Genomic DNA, 17,532 nt, shown 5'->3' with positions numbered 1-17,532 from the left:
TGACATTATTGTAAAAATAAGACCTGTTTAAGCTGTCTAAAAGTAGTCCACTTTGGGAAACCAGCGCTAGAGGTTAGCAAGACTGAACCAAAGCACAATAGAGCCTTGTTGGATAACCTGCCTGTCTGGATCACCCAATCACGTCATCAAACCCAGGAAGTCTAAGAATCCTGCAGCAAGCAGGTCAGAGGCATAAGACCTCATAAAAGAGACACAGGCAGCAACAAAACCTGGATTGCAAGTTTCAGAAAAGCCCACTTCATACATTGTTAAATTGTATGAAGCAGATTTCAAAACTAAGGGCAGTGAATGCACAGTCCATAGTGTTGACCTGGTCATAGGAAGCATTACTTTTTGGAGAAGCATTGGCTCTAGTTTTCCCTTTGATGGCAGACTCCCTATCGCTAGCTCTATTGATGATTAATTTCATGTAAGCAGTTTAGGAGCTTTCATGCACAGAAAAAGAAGCTGCATGAAGGTGCATGCGATAGATATAAAATGAGCACTACACTATCACAGTTGAGCAGTACATCATTGAAATTGGTCAGCGAACCATCAAAGTTTGGCAATTAGCATAACTAGACTGTAAACATCAGTAGTGAGTTTAAAGCGTCAGAACTAGGCAAAAGACATCAGAATTCGGCAATGGTCCCTAACATATCCACAGTGTCCACACGCATTGTCGAGTGGGTTTATCTGATGGCTAGCACGTGTTGGGGGCAGGGCCAAAGACATTGCCCTGGTCCAAGGACAAACTGGGCATAGCCACTGGGTTTCATGTGAAGTAAATGGAACATATGCTCTACAGCTGCTACCCTACATAAACATCATTGGATACATAGGGCCTCATTACGACCCTTGCGCTCCCGGAATGAAGGGGGTCGGTACGGGACCGGCCCCCTTCATTCCGGGAGCGCGGATTACGAGGTTCCCTATGCGGAACCCGGACCAGAAGTCTGGTAAAACCAGATGTCTTTTCCGGGTCCCGCAAGGGGAAGAGGGAGGTAACAACGGGACACTTGTAATGTGCCCGTTGTTACCTCCATCCCCATTCCCATTGAGCCCTATGGGGCCTCAAATGGGAATGGGGAGTGGTTCCTGCAAGGAGGAATTACCGGATCCTCCTATGTCGGAATGACCCGGTTATTCCTCATTGCAGGAACCCGATAATGGAGCCCGGTTTGGAGGCAGCCATGGAGCTAATAGCTCCATGGCTGCCTCCCAACTCGTAATGAGGCCCATAGACTTTGTAGCCATATGTCCAGTTTGAACAACAAAATCGAGTGTCCACTTTGATCGGGTCAGGGCCTTAAGCATTTTCCCAGGACCTGCTGAGACTGCCAATGGGCCTAGTGGGTAAGGGCAGGCCCTATCCAGCCATAGGAAATTGTCAAAGAACCTGGCATACAGCGAGACCCCTTTGACTACATTGACCCGATTGTCAGTCTGTATCTGGTGGGTTTGCAGGCATCTGGTGGTCCATAGGCCCATGCTCCATCTCTCAGGCTGAGAAATGAATGTTGCTTACAGACGTGGCGGTAGCCAGCAAGCTACCAGTGGCCCGCGTATATATCCTGTGGCCCACAGACCATGCTCGACAAACCTCTGTTTGTTTTAAAGCTAAGAGTATTGTACATATTTCAGTGTCTCCCTTTGCCCTCCCTAGGGATTGAGAAATCCCAAGAGGGCTACAATATCGCTCTTTACAGAAGGTTTTCAATGCAGGCTTCCACCTGACCCCACCCAAAAATTCTGCAGGCTACAATGGCAGCCCTGTCAAAAGTTAAGTCCACTGGCAAACCAACCAGAATAACTCTCTTTCCAGAGCCAATCTGGTTGTCTATTGCTAAGGCTGCAAACCTGAGTATGGACCTACATGGTAAATGGCCCACGTACCCGAACTCAGGTAGTGATTGAGGTGGCCAAACGTGATATATGGATCTGTGGACTGGACTGGGCAAATCAACGATCACTAATTGTTTTTTGCCCACTTTTGGACAGATTAACAAAAATTACACTGATAGATTTGTACCACATTTTCAAAAGTTTACTTTTGGTAACAGATGCCACTCCTTGCAAATGTTTAGCACAAATCTGTCCAGTGGTTCAGGATGTAGGGGAAAGCAAACCTTGACTTCTTTGAAAAAAATGTTTTTGTTTTGGGGCCCTTGTTATAACTTAGTCCCCCCTTGATGATGATGCACAAACTTTCCACAGAATTTCAGAATACATTCTTTATTCTTTTGAATGTTTCATCAAGATAAGTGGAATGGCACAAAAGATTTAAGCCTCCCAAAATTGCTCTTCATATGGGGAGTCCATGTTAACCATAAATGCCGAGCTGCTATGACTGCTATCTCAGTAATTTAGCTAACAGTCTGTGGGGAGTGTCACAAAGCTGAGTAGGATCAACACAAAGCTGACACAAATGTTATGCTTATCCAAAGGTTTATTAGGGATATGTACATTTATGGGCCCAGTTCATGAAATTAAGCAGGACTTCACGATTAGGGTCCTGACTCTGCTCCCAATTCCCCTCCTCCACAGGTCACAATGCTCTCATGGCTAAAGAGTCCTCTCCTGCACCTCTTGTCCTCAATCCTCTCTCTCCTCTGGTAACTTCTCACCACTTCGCCAAATGCTCATATCTGCATACTTCCCACTCACCTCTCTGACTGCCTCCTGAGGGTTGTCTCTCTTTTATCTCCTCTAACGTCCTCCTACTGTCTCCCTACAACCCACCCTATTTCCCTCCTCCTCAAAATCCTTCCAACCTCATCTGCCCCCTCTCTAACGTCACATTGAACGATCTCCCGATGTTCTCCACAACCTCCTTTCTTTTTCCCTCCTTCCACCTTGTCTTGCTCTGCCAAAAATGTGTCCTCCAAGTACCTAACCAAAGAAAAAGAGAAAAGAGAGATGGGGCTATAAACCTAGAAAATACAAAACAATGCTCTTTCAATAACAAAAACAAATCACCCCCGACCTCCTCATAAGAACAAACAATTAAATTCATCATTTGAGTAATTTAATCAGCAATTGACAATTTCAACAAATCTCATATAAAATACCACTCATACATTACATACATATATGCAGACTGATATGCAAATTAATATTTCTCCTCTGTGAAAGGTACAGTGAGCTAAAACGTCTTTGCAGACCTTCCCGAGTGGGCACCTCACCAAAGAACAGGTCATTTGGCCGTGTTCGTTCTTGGTAGAGGGGCTTCCAGACCTTCATTTGTATAAATGATATACAGTTTAATAGACTAAATGATAATAGGTGGCTGGCAGTTTGCAGAAAGTCAGTAACTCCAAAAACAAATAGACATGTTAAGGACAAAGAATATCCACAATAACAAAACTCGTGTGTCAGTAGGTGTAAGCTATCTGTCCAGCAATCAAACTAGTTCTTACATACAACCCATAATCTAACTATCATCATATGAACATATCCAGCGCATAGTATGACAATCATCATTTGGTGGACTTATCAAACGTTTAATCGCATCACAATATTATAGTACACCTTCATCAGGACCAATGGTGGCTGTGATAAATCCTTCTGCTTCATGGCAAGTGTCCAGACTGCATTGACAATGGCAATTCTAGATGAATTGCAGAAAACAACAAAATTACTATAAAGCACAACACATGCAATGAGGGGATAAATAAAGTTTCTAGGTACAGAATAATGTACTTAATAAATGTGTGTGATAATGGAAGGGGATGATCTTCTACAAAGAGAGAAAATACTCATAAACACACATACCTTCTCAAATAGTAATAGAGGAAAATGACTTCAAAGACAAGATGTAAACTCACCCCTGCTTCTGGAGGTTATAATCAAAAAGTTTAGCATAATAAAGATATCCTAGCCTCATTTCAGACCCTCTGTAAAAAAAAAAGAAAAAGTGGGGCTCAAAACGGAGTACTACACAAAATAAATATTCACTCTAATTCGTTTTTTTTTGTTTTTTTAAATATTATTAGTTCAATATTTCAATATATCAAAAACCTAACCGCCAGGACTTAGAATATAGATGTCTTTGGTAGGCGACGAAAGACGAGGTGATCCGTGGTCTTGCACAGCAGCATGGGGAGAGCGTTCCAAGCCTTAGCGGAGGCAACTGAGAGGGCATGACCACCTGTGCGCATAAATCTGAAACGGGGTACCACAACAAGAAATGCGGATTGTGAGCAGAGACATCGAGTGGGAATGTAGTGCAGGAATTTGTCCTGAATGTATTCAGGTCCCACGCCGTTGAATGCCTGGTGTACCATACACAAAGATTTAAACAAGATCCGCTTTTCTACCGAAAGCCAATGGAGCTGCCACAGTAAAGGGGTCATGTGGGTGCCAAAAGAGGGCCGAAGGACAGCTGTAGCAGCAGCATTCTGCAGCAGCTGAAGGCGGTTATCCAGATAGCGTGGCTGAGCTAAGTACAATGAGTTGCAGTAGTCTAAGCCACTCATGAGAAGCGCGGCTACCACCGGAGACCGGCATTTTTCAGGCACAAAAGGAAAGACTTTCCTAAGTATGCAAAGTTTAAAATGGCCGCTTTTGCATACTGCCGCGACCTGGCCATCCATGGTAAGAGAGGAAGAGATAATCACCCCCAGATTCTTCACAGATAGCACAGGTACGGGAAGGGGGCCAAGTACGGGGGGCCAGCAGTCATTAGTCCAGTAAAGAAGGGGAGCGATGGTACCTACCACCAACACCTTGGTCTTACTGCTGTTAAGTTTCAACCAATTGGATGTCATCCATTCCCCAGCCTCCTGAAGACAACACCTAAACCGAGTGGCTGTCTCAGCTTGATTTAAGTCAAGGCAAACCAAGGTTTTTGTGTCATCAGCGTAAGAATGATGACGGAAGCCATGGTGCAGAATGAGGGTCTAAAGGTGCCTAACTTAGAGATTGAACAAGATAGGGGAGAGAGCAGATCCCTGTGGCTCACCTCAGGGGAGTGGGACTGGACTTGAGTGAAAAGTAGGAAGAGAAACAGATTGTGAGCGGTCGGCAAGGTAGGATACGAACAAGTCAAGAACTTTATCAGACAGCCCGGCCGAGGACAGCATTGAGATCAGTGTGGGATGGTCAACTGTGTCGAACTCAGCAGACAGATCTAATACAACAACCGTGCCGACACCCCCTAATCCACCAGGTGAGCCAGGTCGTCCAGCACTGAGTTAAGGACAGATTCAGTGCCCCTGCCCGGCTCTAAAAACCTGATTGAAAAGAATCAAAATAAGAGGAAGATTCAAGAAATGTAGACAGTAAGGGAGAGACCAAGGCTTCCAGCAATTTCATGAGGAAGGGAAGCAGTGATATAGGTCAGTAATTGGCCAGTATCTCAGGATCTAAGTGTAGAGGGGATCACTCCATCCGTGAACGAAGCATTTATTGCAGTAGTAATATGCAAAATAATGGACTGTGAGTTTTCCTTCAACAGGGCCAGGGGAATGGCATCAGTCGGGCAGGCAGGTTTCAAACGTTGGATAGCTGCCAAAATGTCAGATTCCCAAAAGGTGGGAAATGACGACCAGCACCCCCGAGCCGGGGGGGGCTCAGTGGAGCCAAATGCAACCGACGGAGGTGTAGCTCCAGTATTAATATTAAAACGAACAGAGGGGATCTTAGATACAAAGAAGGCAGAGAGGGAATCAATGAGCTTGAGACGGGGTAGGCTGATAGCTGAACATTGCGGGAGTAGAGAGCGATTGGACAAACTGAAATAGATCCCTAGGCTGGTTACAGGCACCCTCGACCTTGGAGGCAAAGAAAGCTTTCTTATCCTCGATGACCAGCTTGGGTAAACAGTATGAGCACGACGAAAGGTGCATTTAGTCTCAGCAGAGTAGTTGACCCTCCATTTACACTTGGCTTGTCTACACCGTAAGGTGGGTATTAAAAGATCTGCCTGGAAGCAGGAGAGTTCTTTTCATAAAATGAATTAAATATGTTCAGAAAATACAATAACAAAGAGGCCCACCAGAATACTGAAATGTATAATTGATAAATTAGATCTTGATGTTACAACTGAAGATATGTTATTGGGTTGTATCACAGGTTGTAATGGATGCTGCTCTTTGGAAATACTCAACTTTGTGTATCTTGAGATCAAGAGCTCATGGATTATAGATGTCTTCCTTGATCCCCTGAGAACGAATCATTAAATATTGGGCTCTGATTGAATATAGTTCAATTACCAGGAAAAACCTTGTGATGACAAAACAATGTCAATTTGTCCAGGTCTTCAAGATTTAAAGAAACAATTACAGAAACGGTTTCACATTTTAGATTTTAATGCTGTTATACAAGATTTAGAGGCATAATGATTTAGCATTGATTAGTCTATAACAGAATGCAAAGAATACAAACATAATTATTTGTCGTAAACCATCTTTAAATATGAGCACAGTAAAAGACAAAGAGGGTAATATGTGGAGCATGGAAAAAAGGACAGCATGTTTGTTGTGATTATAACACCTTCACACAAACTGGATCAATAGGAATGGTGCTCAATCTATGTTAAATTTGTATAGCACTCTTGTAATATGAGTAATAACATAATTTTGTAACAAATCATTATTTTGTTGTTTAAATATGGTTTAAATTGATCCTAAAAATTGTTTGTAAGATAGCAGACAGTAAATACCAATTTTGGTAAATTTTGATAAATGAGATGTTGGCAGTATAAAGTATCTCTTATAAAGAATTAAAGCATTGAAGCACTTGAAAGAATGACAATGATTATAAATTCTGGTTAAGCTTTAACACCACTCCCATTCATGGCCACCTTCTCTTTAAAGATCTCTGATTTCCTTTTTACTTTTAGTACAGAGAGCAGCAGATTTTTATGTAATTAAAAGGTTAGTTAGTTATCACTAAGTCATGCTTTTGAAAATCATTTCTTTTAACACTATTTTTCTGCATGGCTATTTTATTCCCAAAACACCCATTGATGATTGATTCATTGACATCTAAGATTTTACCCATGCATAAAGGCTTATGGTAGCCATGTGAGCAGGCAACAAAACATTTTAAAGATGCCATCTTCCAGAAGAGGGACAATATAAATTTCTGACCTTTTGAACGATCCAAGACTCTGTGAAATTAATAAATTGAGACGATAACTGATGTATTTGGTTTACATTGCCCTAGATTTCTGGAACGGCAACAGATTATGCAGAAGCAACTACTCTAGTCAGTACACATTACCATTTCTGGTACTTTTTGATGCCTGCAAGATAAAAAGTTGCATGATGATCTAGTTTCATCATTAAAACTGTTAAAGATTGAGAAGACACGCAAGCCAACCATCAACATGATTACATTTCTTTTAAAACATAGACGTTGTGAGTTACCATGCTTTTATTTTAATAATTAAGGAATCCAAAACCAGAAGCATCAGGTTGGGCAGTGGGGATGGGCTGGCCGGGTGTATTACAACGTAGCATGCTTTTAAACATTCTTGTAATCCTTTTGCATATAGTTTTTAATTTGAATTTCAATACAATGAACTAAGGTATGACTATTTTAATTATGTTATGGTTTTCTTCTAGAAACCGGGAGCCATTCTCTGATCCAGACCAAAATCAAATAATGAAGAAGTTACCAGGAGAGGGAGAAGATTAGATATCCAAAGCAGTAGGAAGCACAACAACTGACTCTGTAATTGGCACGGGACTTCTTCAGGAACGTTTTCACATCTTGCAAGTTGAAAATGCCGAGACACAAGAAGCACAGGGATAACTTGGGGGACTCCTCCAGCAGTGGTTCTATCATGGATGATACAGACCATGAGGTCAGCTGTCTGACAGACCGGGCTTTTCGGAGTCTCTGTGTGGGTGAGGAGGAGGCCCTGAATGGATTACAGCATATATGCTCCCCAAACAAAGCCCAGCAGTTCACCAAATTTAACCAGGTCTCATTGAACTACACCAACAGCAGAAGCAATTTCCTCAACAGTTTATCCATGCGGGCCAACGAACAAGCCAAATGGACTTCCACATTCCAGCAGCTGCCAAAATGTCTTAAGGAGGAATGGAAAGGTATAAAGAATAAACCAAGTGTTGTGGAATTCTGTGTGCCTGATCTGAGGAAGCACAGCCAGAGATCTAAAGTATCCTCCTTAATTAAGACTTTTGACAACATTGAAAATGAGTGTCCTTTGATATCAACTCCTGGGACTCAACGGCCTCATACAAAAAGTTTCCAAAAAAGTAAAGGACATCCTATTGGTGGCCGAGAAGACTCTTCAGCTCTGAACACACACACTGGGGTGTCTGAGTTCTCGGATGCCTGTCAGGATAACTATTGGTTAGATGAGAAATATGATGCCCAAAAGAGGCGAATCAGCAAAAACTGGGTCCATCCACCTCAAAACAGTTTCAGCCCTTCAGAGGTGTCAACTTCTCAAATGCCAAGGCCAGCTCACCATAGCGGCACTAAAAAGTCTATGAAAAATCAGTCTGATGAGGGGAAAGAACCAACAAACAAAATCAGCTTTCTACACAGTGAGCACAGTGCGTTTAAGTCATGGAGCGATCACCACAAGAATAGGTTTGAGAAGCTAGACTGTACGGAATGGACTGCTGAAACAGTGGTTATCCAAGAGTGTGATGTTTGCCAACCTTTAAAACCCATCCATACATCTGTTTATGAAGACTCACACAGTAAAAGCATAAAAGAACGAAGCCAAGACCACATACTAGAGAGCAATTTATCATCACTTTCCTTAGCATCACTGCACAGACCAAAGGCCTTGAGCATTGTCCATGAAAATGAGGTGTGCGCTGAGGCACTGTCACCAGCATCATCCAAATCATCATCACTAATATCAAACCACAATACAATGGTTAAGAAACAGGTGAAGAAGCTTCCTATAGAGGCTCTGCCATTGTTACCATTGTCTTCCACATCAAGCCACATTGCTATAGCCAGGAGCCCAGAGAATGATTTCAAGGTAGAAGCTCTGCCATCCTTCAAGGTTAAGATCAAGGAAAGGGATATCCTGGCAATAGCTCCTCCAGCATTGCCAATGTCAACCGCATCAAGTAACATGGCTGTGACCAATGACCAGGAAAAGGAACTCCTGATAGACTCTTCTACCCCCCTAAAAACGTCATCAACAACAAACCACAGGACGATGGCCAACACCTGGGAGAAAGATATCCTAATGGAAGATCCATGTTTGCCCTCGAACCAAAGGAATATAGGTAAGGGTTTGGTGCAGGATTGCACGGTAGAAACACCACCATTCTTGCCAGTGCCATATGACCCAAGCCACAGGCTTGTAGCTAAGGGTCAGGAAAAAGAGCTACTTTCAGCGGCACGTCCATCCTTACTGGTTTCATATTCACCAAGTCACAGGGTCATGTCTAGCAACCAGGAGAAAGAACTTCACGTGGGGACCTCTTCATCTTCACAGGTTGTGTTAACAAGTAATGTGATCAATCAAGAACATGTATCTCCAATCGAAGACGTTTCCATGTCAAATAAAAATATAGATCGTATTACAAACTATAAAAAAGGGGTCTGTATGAAGTCATCTTCATCAGGTGGATTGTCCTCATGTTCCAGTACAAAGACGGTAAAGAAGTGGGAAGCAGCAGGTGCACCATCATCCCCATTATTAGCTCCAGTTAGACGTCGTGCCTTGGCCACAGGTCAAGAGAGGGAGATCTTGATGGAGACAGCATCATCATTGTCACCAAAGAGCAGAAGAACGTTATTCCCAAAGCAGGAAACGGTTCTCCTAGCCGGGACAGGAACTCGGGCATCCATATCGCAAGCCAAGCAGAGCGTCATGTCAAGTCAGAAGATGAGCACGCCCATGGATGTCTGCGTGCTATCAGTACCAGAGAGTGAAAGGAAAACAGAGACCACTCAGAATGAGGAGGTCCTGGTAGATACAAGCTCTCCACTACAAGCACCGTGTGTCAGTAATACTACAGATACAAATCATAGAACGGATGACCGCAGCGGGGTTCCATCAACACCAAATGTGGCATTAGAATCGCACAAGGTGAAGCCACTAAAAGCAATCTTTAAGCAAGAAGGCGATACCCCGAAGGAGGATGTTTCATTGTCAACGCATAGAAATGGTTCCCTAATAAAAAAACAAGACAATATTATTGTAATGGGTTCAAGTTCGCCATCCTCTGAATCTCATGAAGATGTATGCATTTTAAGTACAGATGAAAAACATGAACTTGGAAATGTGTGCCCACCATGGCGACGCGGAAAGGTTAAAATGAGAATACAGCAAGAAAATTTAAACGAAAATGCTAAAGCACGAGGAAACCAGTTTGTGCCTCGCAGGCCAGCAACAGCTACAGAAACTGTACAAGTGACAAAACAAGAAGGCCCTGCACGAACTGCAAGTCCCTCGTTCAGTATCACAAAGCTTCTGACACCCATTATACGAAGAAAACATATCACAGAAGCAATAGATGATGACCTTGAACTTATAAGTCCCCCACCAGTTGATATACCTGGAGGAAGAGAGCATGAAGCAAAGGCATCTGCTGACATCATTTCTAGGGATAATTATAGATCTAAGGCTTCAAGTTTGCTATTTAATATTAAGGATGTTCGCAAACGTGTTAAGAGCACTTACAGTACTTCTCCTCTCTTAAAAAATACAGATGAGCAAATCAGTCAACGGGAGAATGGGAGGTTGGAAAAAGAAAGGGGTAACCATGGAAAGATGGACAAAGGAAGAATAGAAAAGAGAAAGAAGGAGACTGAAAATGTTCCAAAAGCAATCAAGTGTGAGACCTTGGAAAGGGACAATCAATGGAAAGAGGCAATGCGGGGGGAGAAGCAAGTGATGGAGATACAAGGGAAGGATAATCTGGAGGTGGAGAAGCAGGAAAGAGAGAAACTGGAACATGACAAACTAGAGAAGGAAAGACTGAAGAGGGAGGAGTCAGAGAGAAAGAAGCTAGAGAGGGAGAGGCTACAGCGGGATAAACTGGAGAGACTAGAGATGAAGAAGCTAGAGAGTGAACAGCTGGAAAGAGAGAAGCAAGAGAGGGAAAAGCTGGAGAGGGACAAACAGGAGAGAGAAAGGATGGAAAGGGAGAAGCTTGAAAGGATGAAGTTTGAGTTGGAGAATAACGAGAGAGAGAAGATTCAGAAAAAGAAGCTGGAAAAGCTGGAGAGGGAGAGGATTATAAGGGAAAAGATTGAGGGGGAGAATATAGAGAGGCAGGAAAGAGAGAGAGAAATGAGGGACAAAATGAGGAAAGAAAAGATTGAGAAGGAGAAGATTGAGAATGAGAGGTTGGAGAGGAAAACACTGGAGAGCCAGAGGTTGAAGAGGGAAACACTGGAGAGGGAGAGGTTGGAGAGGGACAAATTGGAGAGAGAGAGGTTGGGGAGGGAAATATTGGAACGGGAGAGGTTGGAGCATGAAAAGCTGGAAAGAGAAAAGATTGCGAAGGAGAGAAAGGAAATGGAGAAGCAGGAAAGGAAAAAACTGGAGGAGAAACTGCAGAGAGAATTTTTGGAAAACATTGAGAAGGAGGAGATTGAGAAAAAGAAAATGGAGAACGATGAGCTGGAAAGAGAGACAATTAAAAAGATAGAGATGGAGAAGATTGAGAAAGAAAGGTTTGAGAGGGAAGAACTCGCAAGGGAAAAGATGCAGCAACTTGAGAATGAGAAGATTGTGGTGATGGAGGGAGAGAAATTGGAGACAGAGCAACTGGAAAGGGGGAATATCGAGACAATTAAAAGGGATGAGGTTGAGAAGAAGAAAATTGAGAAAGAGAAGCAAGAAAGGGAGAGGATGGTAAAAAAGGAGAAGGAAAGGCTTGAGAGGGAAGAACTAGCAAGAGAAAAGATGGAGAAAATTGAGAAAGAGAGAAATGAAAATGAGAGGCTGGAAAGGGAGAAACTGGAGATGGAGAAACTGGAGAGAGAGAGTATGGCAAAAATTGCATGGGAGGAAATTGAGAAAGTAAAAATGGAGAAAGAGAAGCTGGAGAGGGAGAGGATGAAGCAGAGTGAGAAGGAGAAGAATGAGAGGCAGAAACTGGAGAGGGAGAACATAGAGAAGAATGAAAGGGAAACAAATGAGAGGGATATGGATGAGAAGGAGGGGATGGAGATGGAGAAGAAAGACAAGGAAAACGTTGAGAGTGAGAAAGAGAGGATTGAGAGGGAGAATATCGAAAATGCAAGGCTTGAGAAGGAAAGGATGGGGAAGCTGAAAAAGGAGCGGTTGAAGAAGCAAGAGCGGGAGACCACTGAAAACGATAAGCCTGGGGGAGAGAATATTCAGAGAGAGAATATTGAGCGTGAAGATCCTAAGCTAGAGAAGATAATGTTGAATAATCTTGAGAGGCTGAATATGAAAAATGAGAATCTGGAGAAGAATAGAACTGAGGTTGAGAATAACACAGGTACAAAGAAGCTAGGGAGAATTGAAAGAGAAAGTATAAAGCGTCAGCTTATCGGTGAGGAAATAATTCAGAAGGATGAGAGCGAAACCAAGCAGAAGACAAAGGAGGAGATAGACAGCCAGAGGAAGGAGAATGAACACACAGAGAGTGTGGTAGAGGATCAGGAGTCAGAACAAACTATGATGGAGAAGGAAAATTCCCAGAGTGGCATTTTTCCTTTGCAGGATGAAAGTAGTCAAGCGCCTGCCAGGAAGGAGAATCCCTCGCATGTGCTCGATGTACATAATTTTAGAACCTTTGAAAGGCAGAATAAAGTTGAATTAAATGGGCACTTGGCAGATAATTACCTCACATTAAGTTCTCCACAAACTGTTCAAGAGAACATCATCTCTCAGACTGATGAACGCCCAAAGGCAGAGGTTACGCTTGCAGACAAAGATCCCATGAAGGAAAGGGCCGAGCATGATGAAGAACTAGTCCAGGTTGATCAGCAACAAGAAGGAAGGAGCAATCCCTCCCTTTATCTTCCCCATAATGAGAGTGTGTGCTCACAAGGAGAAGCACAAGCCAACCGATCTGATGAACATATGTCCCCACATTGGAAATTGCAGGACTGTGTGACTGAAAGAAGCGTAGAGCAACCAAGGAGACATGTGTCCCAAACGGTGCCCTCCAGCCCTCTCTCACCAAAAGCAGGTTCTTCTTACAAGGAGGAGCGGGCATCTTCAGACCAAAGCAATGGAGAGAGCGCCAATGGACGAGCAGCAACCTCAAAAGCTCCCTATGTATACTTTGATGAGCCCCAGTCCGAGGAGCAGAGGCCTGGATCAATAGAAAGACATGATGAAAGAGAGAGACCGACAGAAGGAAAGGGTGGAAGCACTCTGACAGATAAGGAGGTGGGCAAAGAAGAACTGCAATACTATTCTTTGAGCACATCCAGCCCAGGGGTAGAAGAGAGGAGTGACAGACAGCAGAAAGCACCTGGGTGGGAAGGGAAGAATGGTCATGTGAAGCAGAATGAAGAAAGCAACATTATCAAAGGTCTTTCACTAGAAAGACAGGAGAACAAATCTGCAAGTAAAGGAGAGAATCATAGATCTTCCTTCTTCAAACCCAATCTCTTTACAATCAAGAACAACAGGGGCAAATCCTCGTCAGTCACAAAAGCAGTGAAGCTTCCACTGCCAAGAAGTATGTCAGAAGACTGTTTGCTCAGCTGCCAGTGGGAGGGAGGGTTGCGATCACCTGACACTGTAGCTAAGGAAAGGCTGGGATTAAGAGAGCTTCGCGATACCCAGAAAATTCCAGAGAAAACAGCAGATCAGACCACAAAGCAAAGGCCTTCAAAACAAACTCACACTAAAACCAATGGCTTTGGATTTGGGTCCGCCTTTCGAAGGATCATGAAGCAACTTTCGCAGCCAGAATCAACGGCTATTCGCTCTCTGACGCAAGACAAGCGCAGTTATTCGCTGCCCAGATTGCTGGACGTTGATGCTGATGATGGCCACTTTTTTAGCAGGACTGGCAAAAGCAAGGAGTCGGGAGGAAGACCAATGGTTAGGGACAACGCTGCATTCATACATGCCAGGAGCATTTCCTTTGAGTCCTGCACAAGTCCAGAGGATGCTCTGTTTTATTCTGCACAAAGCTCTGAGTCAGACTACAGGATGGAACCCTCAGCAGATTACTCTATGTCTGACAGAAGAAACAGCCCCAGCCCGAAGCCTGTAAATGTTGAGATGGGGGGATGCCTTGTGGTGAGCCCAGAATTTCAGGACTGCCTTCATTCTCCTGCGAGTGCAGGGTCTGAGGAATTATCCCAATTTGTAGACTCGGCTGAATACCCAGAAGAGATTACCTTCTCTGCTGCAACAAGCCCATTTTCAGAAAGCATTGCATGTTCTTTGGTGTCAGAAAACACAACAAGCTCAGGGTTTGCTACAGTGATGTCCCCTTCAGTGGGCTATCCAATCCCAATTCTTACAGAAGAGTCCACAATAGAAGAGTCAGACACATCCATGGCAACAGCACCTCTAGATCATGGAGGCAACTTAGATCATAAAAACATGACTTTGGAGAAAGCCGAGTCCACCAAAGAGGGGAAGGAAAGATCTAACCTTCTGTGCAGTATTGACAAGATGACAGCTAAACCGCCGACTGTCCCACCCAAAACTGAAAAGGCACTTAGACGTGCAAAGAGGCTGGCCAGTAAGAGGCGGAAGAGTGAGGTACAGCAGAAGAAGACACATGCTGATGGCTCTGAGATAGTCCTGACGGTGCCATCCCCAATGGTTCCATCTCCAGCTCATTTAGCAATGACAAGTTCTCTACCAACTATGGTCCATCACGAACTAGAGTTCCCTTCCACCGACCCATGCAATCTGAGACATTCAGGCGCCAAGTCACTAACTTCCACATCCCAGCACCCCGTCACTCAACGGAAACTCCTACAAGATCCAGACTCGGGTCAGTACTTTGTGGTGGATGTACCAGTTCAAGTCCAAGTAAAAACGTTTTATGACCCTGATACTGGCAAGTACATTCAAGTGTCTGTCCCTTCTACTGATGGCAATCTCACGCAAGCCTCGTCCGTGGAAGTCCTGAACACTCCTTATGTTCTGTATCCGGGCTTCCTACCCATAGCTGTCAGTGCACTGCCTCCCACTAGGTCTTCATCTCAGCTTTCAGGCCCTCCAACCCTAATGCAGGAGCCATTAAAGACGGAAAAGAGAGAGGAACCCTGGAATCGGCATCTGGCAGCAATGGACTTTGGGGAGAAGCACCCATACATTGAGCCAGTCTGTGACTCGTACAGCTCTAGTCCCTACAGCATCGATACTGACTCGTACGATTCCCGGAGGCACGACATCATTTCCATGGGCGACCTGGATGACTTTGCTGTTGAAGGGATCTCCTAAAAGCTGAAGTAAAAGTCCAAAAACTGTTTCTAAATTAATTAAAATTAAATCATATTTCTACAAAAAAACATGAAAATGTATATTCCCACTCACATACAGGTTAGACATTTGCACATACGTATGACAAGAAAGCTCCCAGACTGCAGGGCTGTAGTTTGGGGAAATCTTTTCCAATTTTTTGGGAAAGAAAAGAAATCGGAACTATCCATGGGACACACAGTGGTTCGGGCACCGTGACAGGTTCACCCAAGAGAGTTCTCTCGGGAAAGTGGGTGTGATGGGTGTCTCCTGGGCAGAAGCCCCCTATTCCAAAGAGTTAGCCTAGAGCAAGGGGAACACAAGATAAAAACTGGAGCATGGAGAGATCCAACTCAAAGATGAAAGATGTGTTTTCAAACACTGTTCTTCTGCCTCTTTTCTTACAAGCGTTTGGCTCTTCACTGTGGCATCAGTTTGTAGTTCTGCTCCCTGAAAACATACGCAGTGCAACTCATCAGCCCTATGGAGGCAGTTCTCTGGTGATCTAGAGGGCTAGTGTTCTGAAAGGGGTGACGGGGTGCTGACCATTTTATTCCATGGCCCCACCTGCAAAGAAAAGGGGGCATACATGGCATGCGGGGCTATGCCCTGATAGCCCTACCTCTACTCTACTTGATCAGGGCAATTCTAGCAGCATCTGCTCACACCACAGGTTGGTGTCCTACTGCCTCGCCTGAGGTGGGCTAGTAGGGTAAAGGGACATGTTGTTTTACTTGGATCTCTGCCCAGAGAGTGTGTTAAAGCGGAAATACACATGTTGTAAAATGGTAACCGCTTATGCCCCGTACTTTAAAAAGTAGGGAGTACAATACTGCATTTTCAAACTCAGACATCAAGTAGTGGGAGGGGTTCATCGATGTTACAGTGGGAGAGGTCCTCAATGTTATAATTCAAAGCACCAGAAGAATGCACACAACCCTATGAAGTGAGTAAACCAATGGATCCAGGTATCATTCTGGAGATCTCGGACCCTACGCTCCCTGCTCTGCACGCAGGGAGTTCAATCAGAACGAGCGAAGTAGCATGCAGCATATAGTGTGACAGCCCTAGCCTGAGGGACACACATGATATAGTCATGGCCCGCCGTCGAGTAGGTTCATCAGTGCGGCTTGCGCTAGGCCATTGGCCCATCGCGGAAAGGACTCATGTGTCAAGGCATAGGTCAGATCGGTGCAGCTTGGTGAATGCATTAGGCATGGGTGCTTCTTTACCTGACCCAACAATAGCACATTTTGTTTTGTAAAATGCTGTATATATTTTTGTTTGCCAAAAAGGATTATTTAATAAATATCTGCTTATGGGCTCAAACAATCAATCTTAAAAAAGAATACATAACCTCGGCCCCATTCGGACCTTAGCCGTCCACCCCCACACCGCCTTGTGAACCATGTTTACCCGGTCTGTGAATGGAGCGACTGTGCCAAACATGTATGCAAACATAGAATGAATTTTAAGAAGGTGAATATGGTTCTACAAACACACACAAAAATGTGTTGACAATAAAGTACATTTCATAAAATGTATTTGTCTTTCTATCTGAAACCAAAAATACTGCAAAATGCTTATTTTGAATGTGTGTGTTCTTTTTCGTCCTAATGATCACTTTTTGTTATAGTGTCTATGCAAACCACGGGTCCACTGTCACCTCCAGCCATGGGGTCATCATGAGTTAAGCAGTGATGGTACAAACAGGTGCTATTTGAAATAATGCCTTTTTTTCAGAACACCATTTTTATGAGGTTATGAGGTATTTACCTCATGTGGAATTGTGTCGTACCCACATGCGGTACATACAGCATGATTATGAAATCCAAATTGGAACTCCCCAAATGCTTTACCACCTAAAGGTGGCAGTAAGATTTGTTTTGCGCCCACCTGCAAGTTAAAAAAAATCCTGTAAGTGAAGGGATGCACCATCATATCACTTTAACTGAAGGGGCAAACACATCTAGGGCAAGGGTGATAATGTGGACATCTCAGATCACCCCGTTGTTGTATAATCACACAAGGTGCTTTAGGACAAAAACAATGCTCAGTAAAGACGGTAGGATTGTCACAAGGCCAATGTAAGCGACTCTTTTTCGTATTGCTGTTTTTCTTATGATATCCCATACTCCCACTCTTCTTGTCTTGTGGCGTGTATATGG

At 43.8% G+C, this 17,532-nt stretch overlaps 1 protein-coding gene across 1 annotated transcript in view; it reads left to right on the top strand.

Moving 5' to 3' along the window:
• C8H10orf71 (chromosome 8 C10orf71 homolog) overlaps positions 1-16,904 on the top strand; it is a 163,916-nt gene extending 147,012 nt beyond the window's left edge. Inside the window, exon 2 of the mRNA XM_069611156.1 lies at positions 7,572-16,904. Within this exon, the coding sequence (XP_069467257.1) occupies positions 7,733-15,346 (7,614 nt within the window). The 5' untranslated portion in view covers positions 7,572-7,732 and the 3' untranslated portion in view covers positions 15,347-16,904. The remainder of the gene's footprint in view (positions 1-7,571) is intronic.
• The last annotated feature ends 628 nt before the right edge of the window (positions 16,905-17,532 follow it).

Source organism: Ambystoma mexicanum, chromosome 8, assembly GCF_040938575.1.
Source record: "Ambystoma mexicanum isolate Mex_15411 chromosome 8, UKY_AmexF1_1, whole genome shotgun sequence".
NCBI lineage: Eukaryota > Metazoa > Chordata > Amphibia > Caudata > Ambystomatidae > Ambystoma > Ambystoma mexicanum.
Note: the sequence above shows the minus strand (reverse complement) of the source record. Positions and strands in the feature narration are given on the sequence as shown.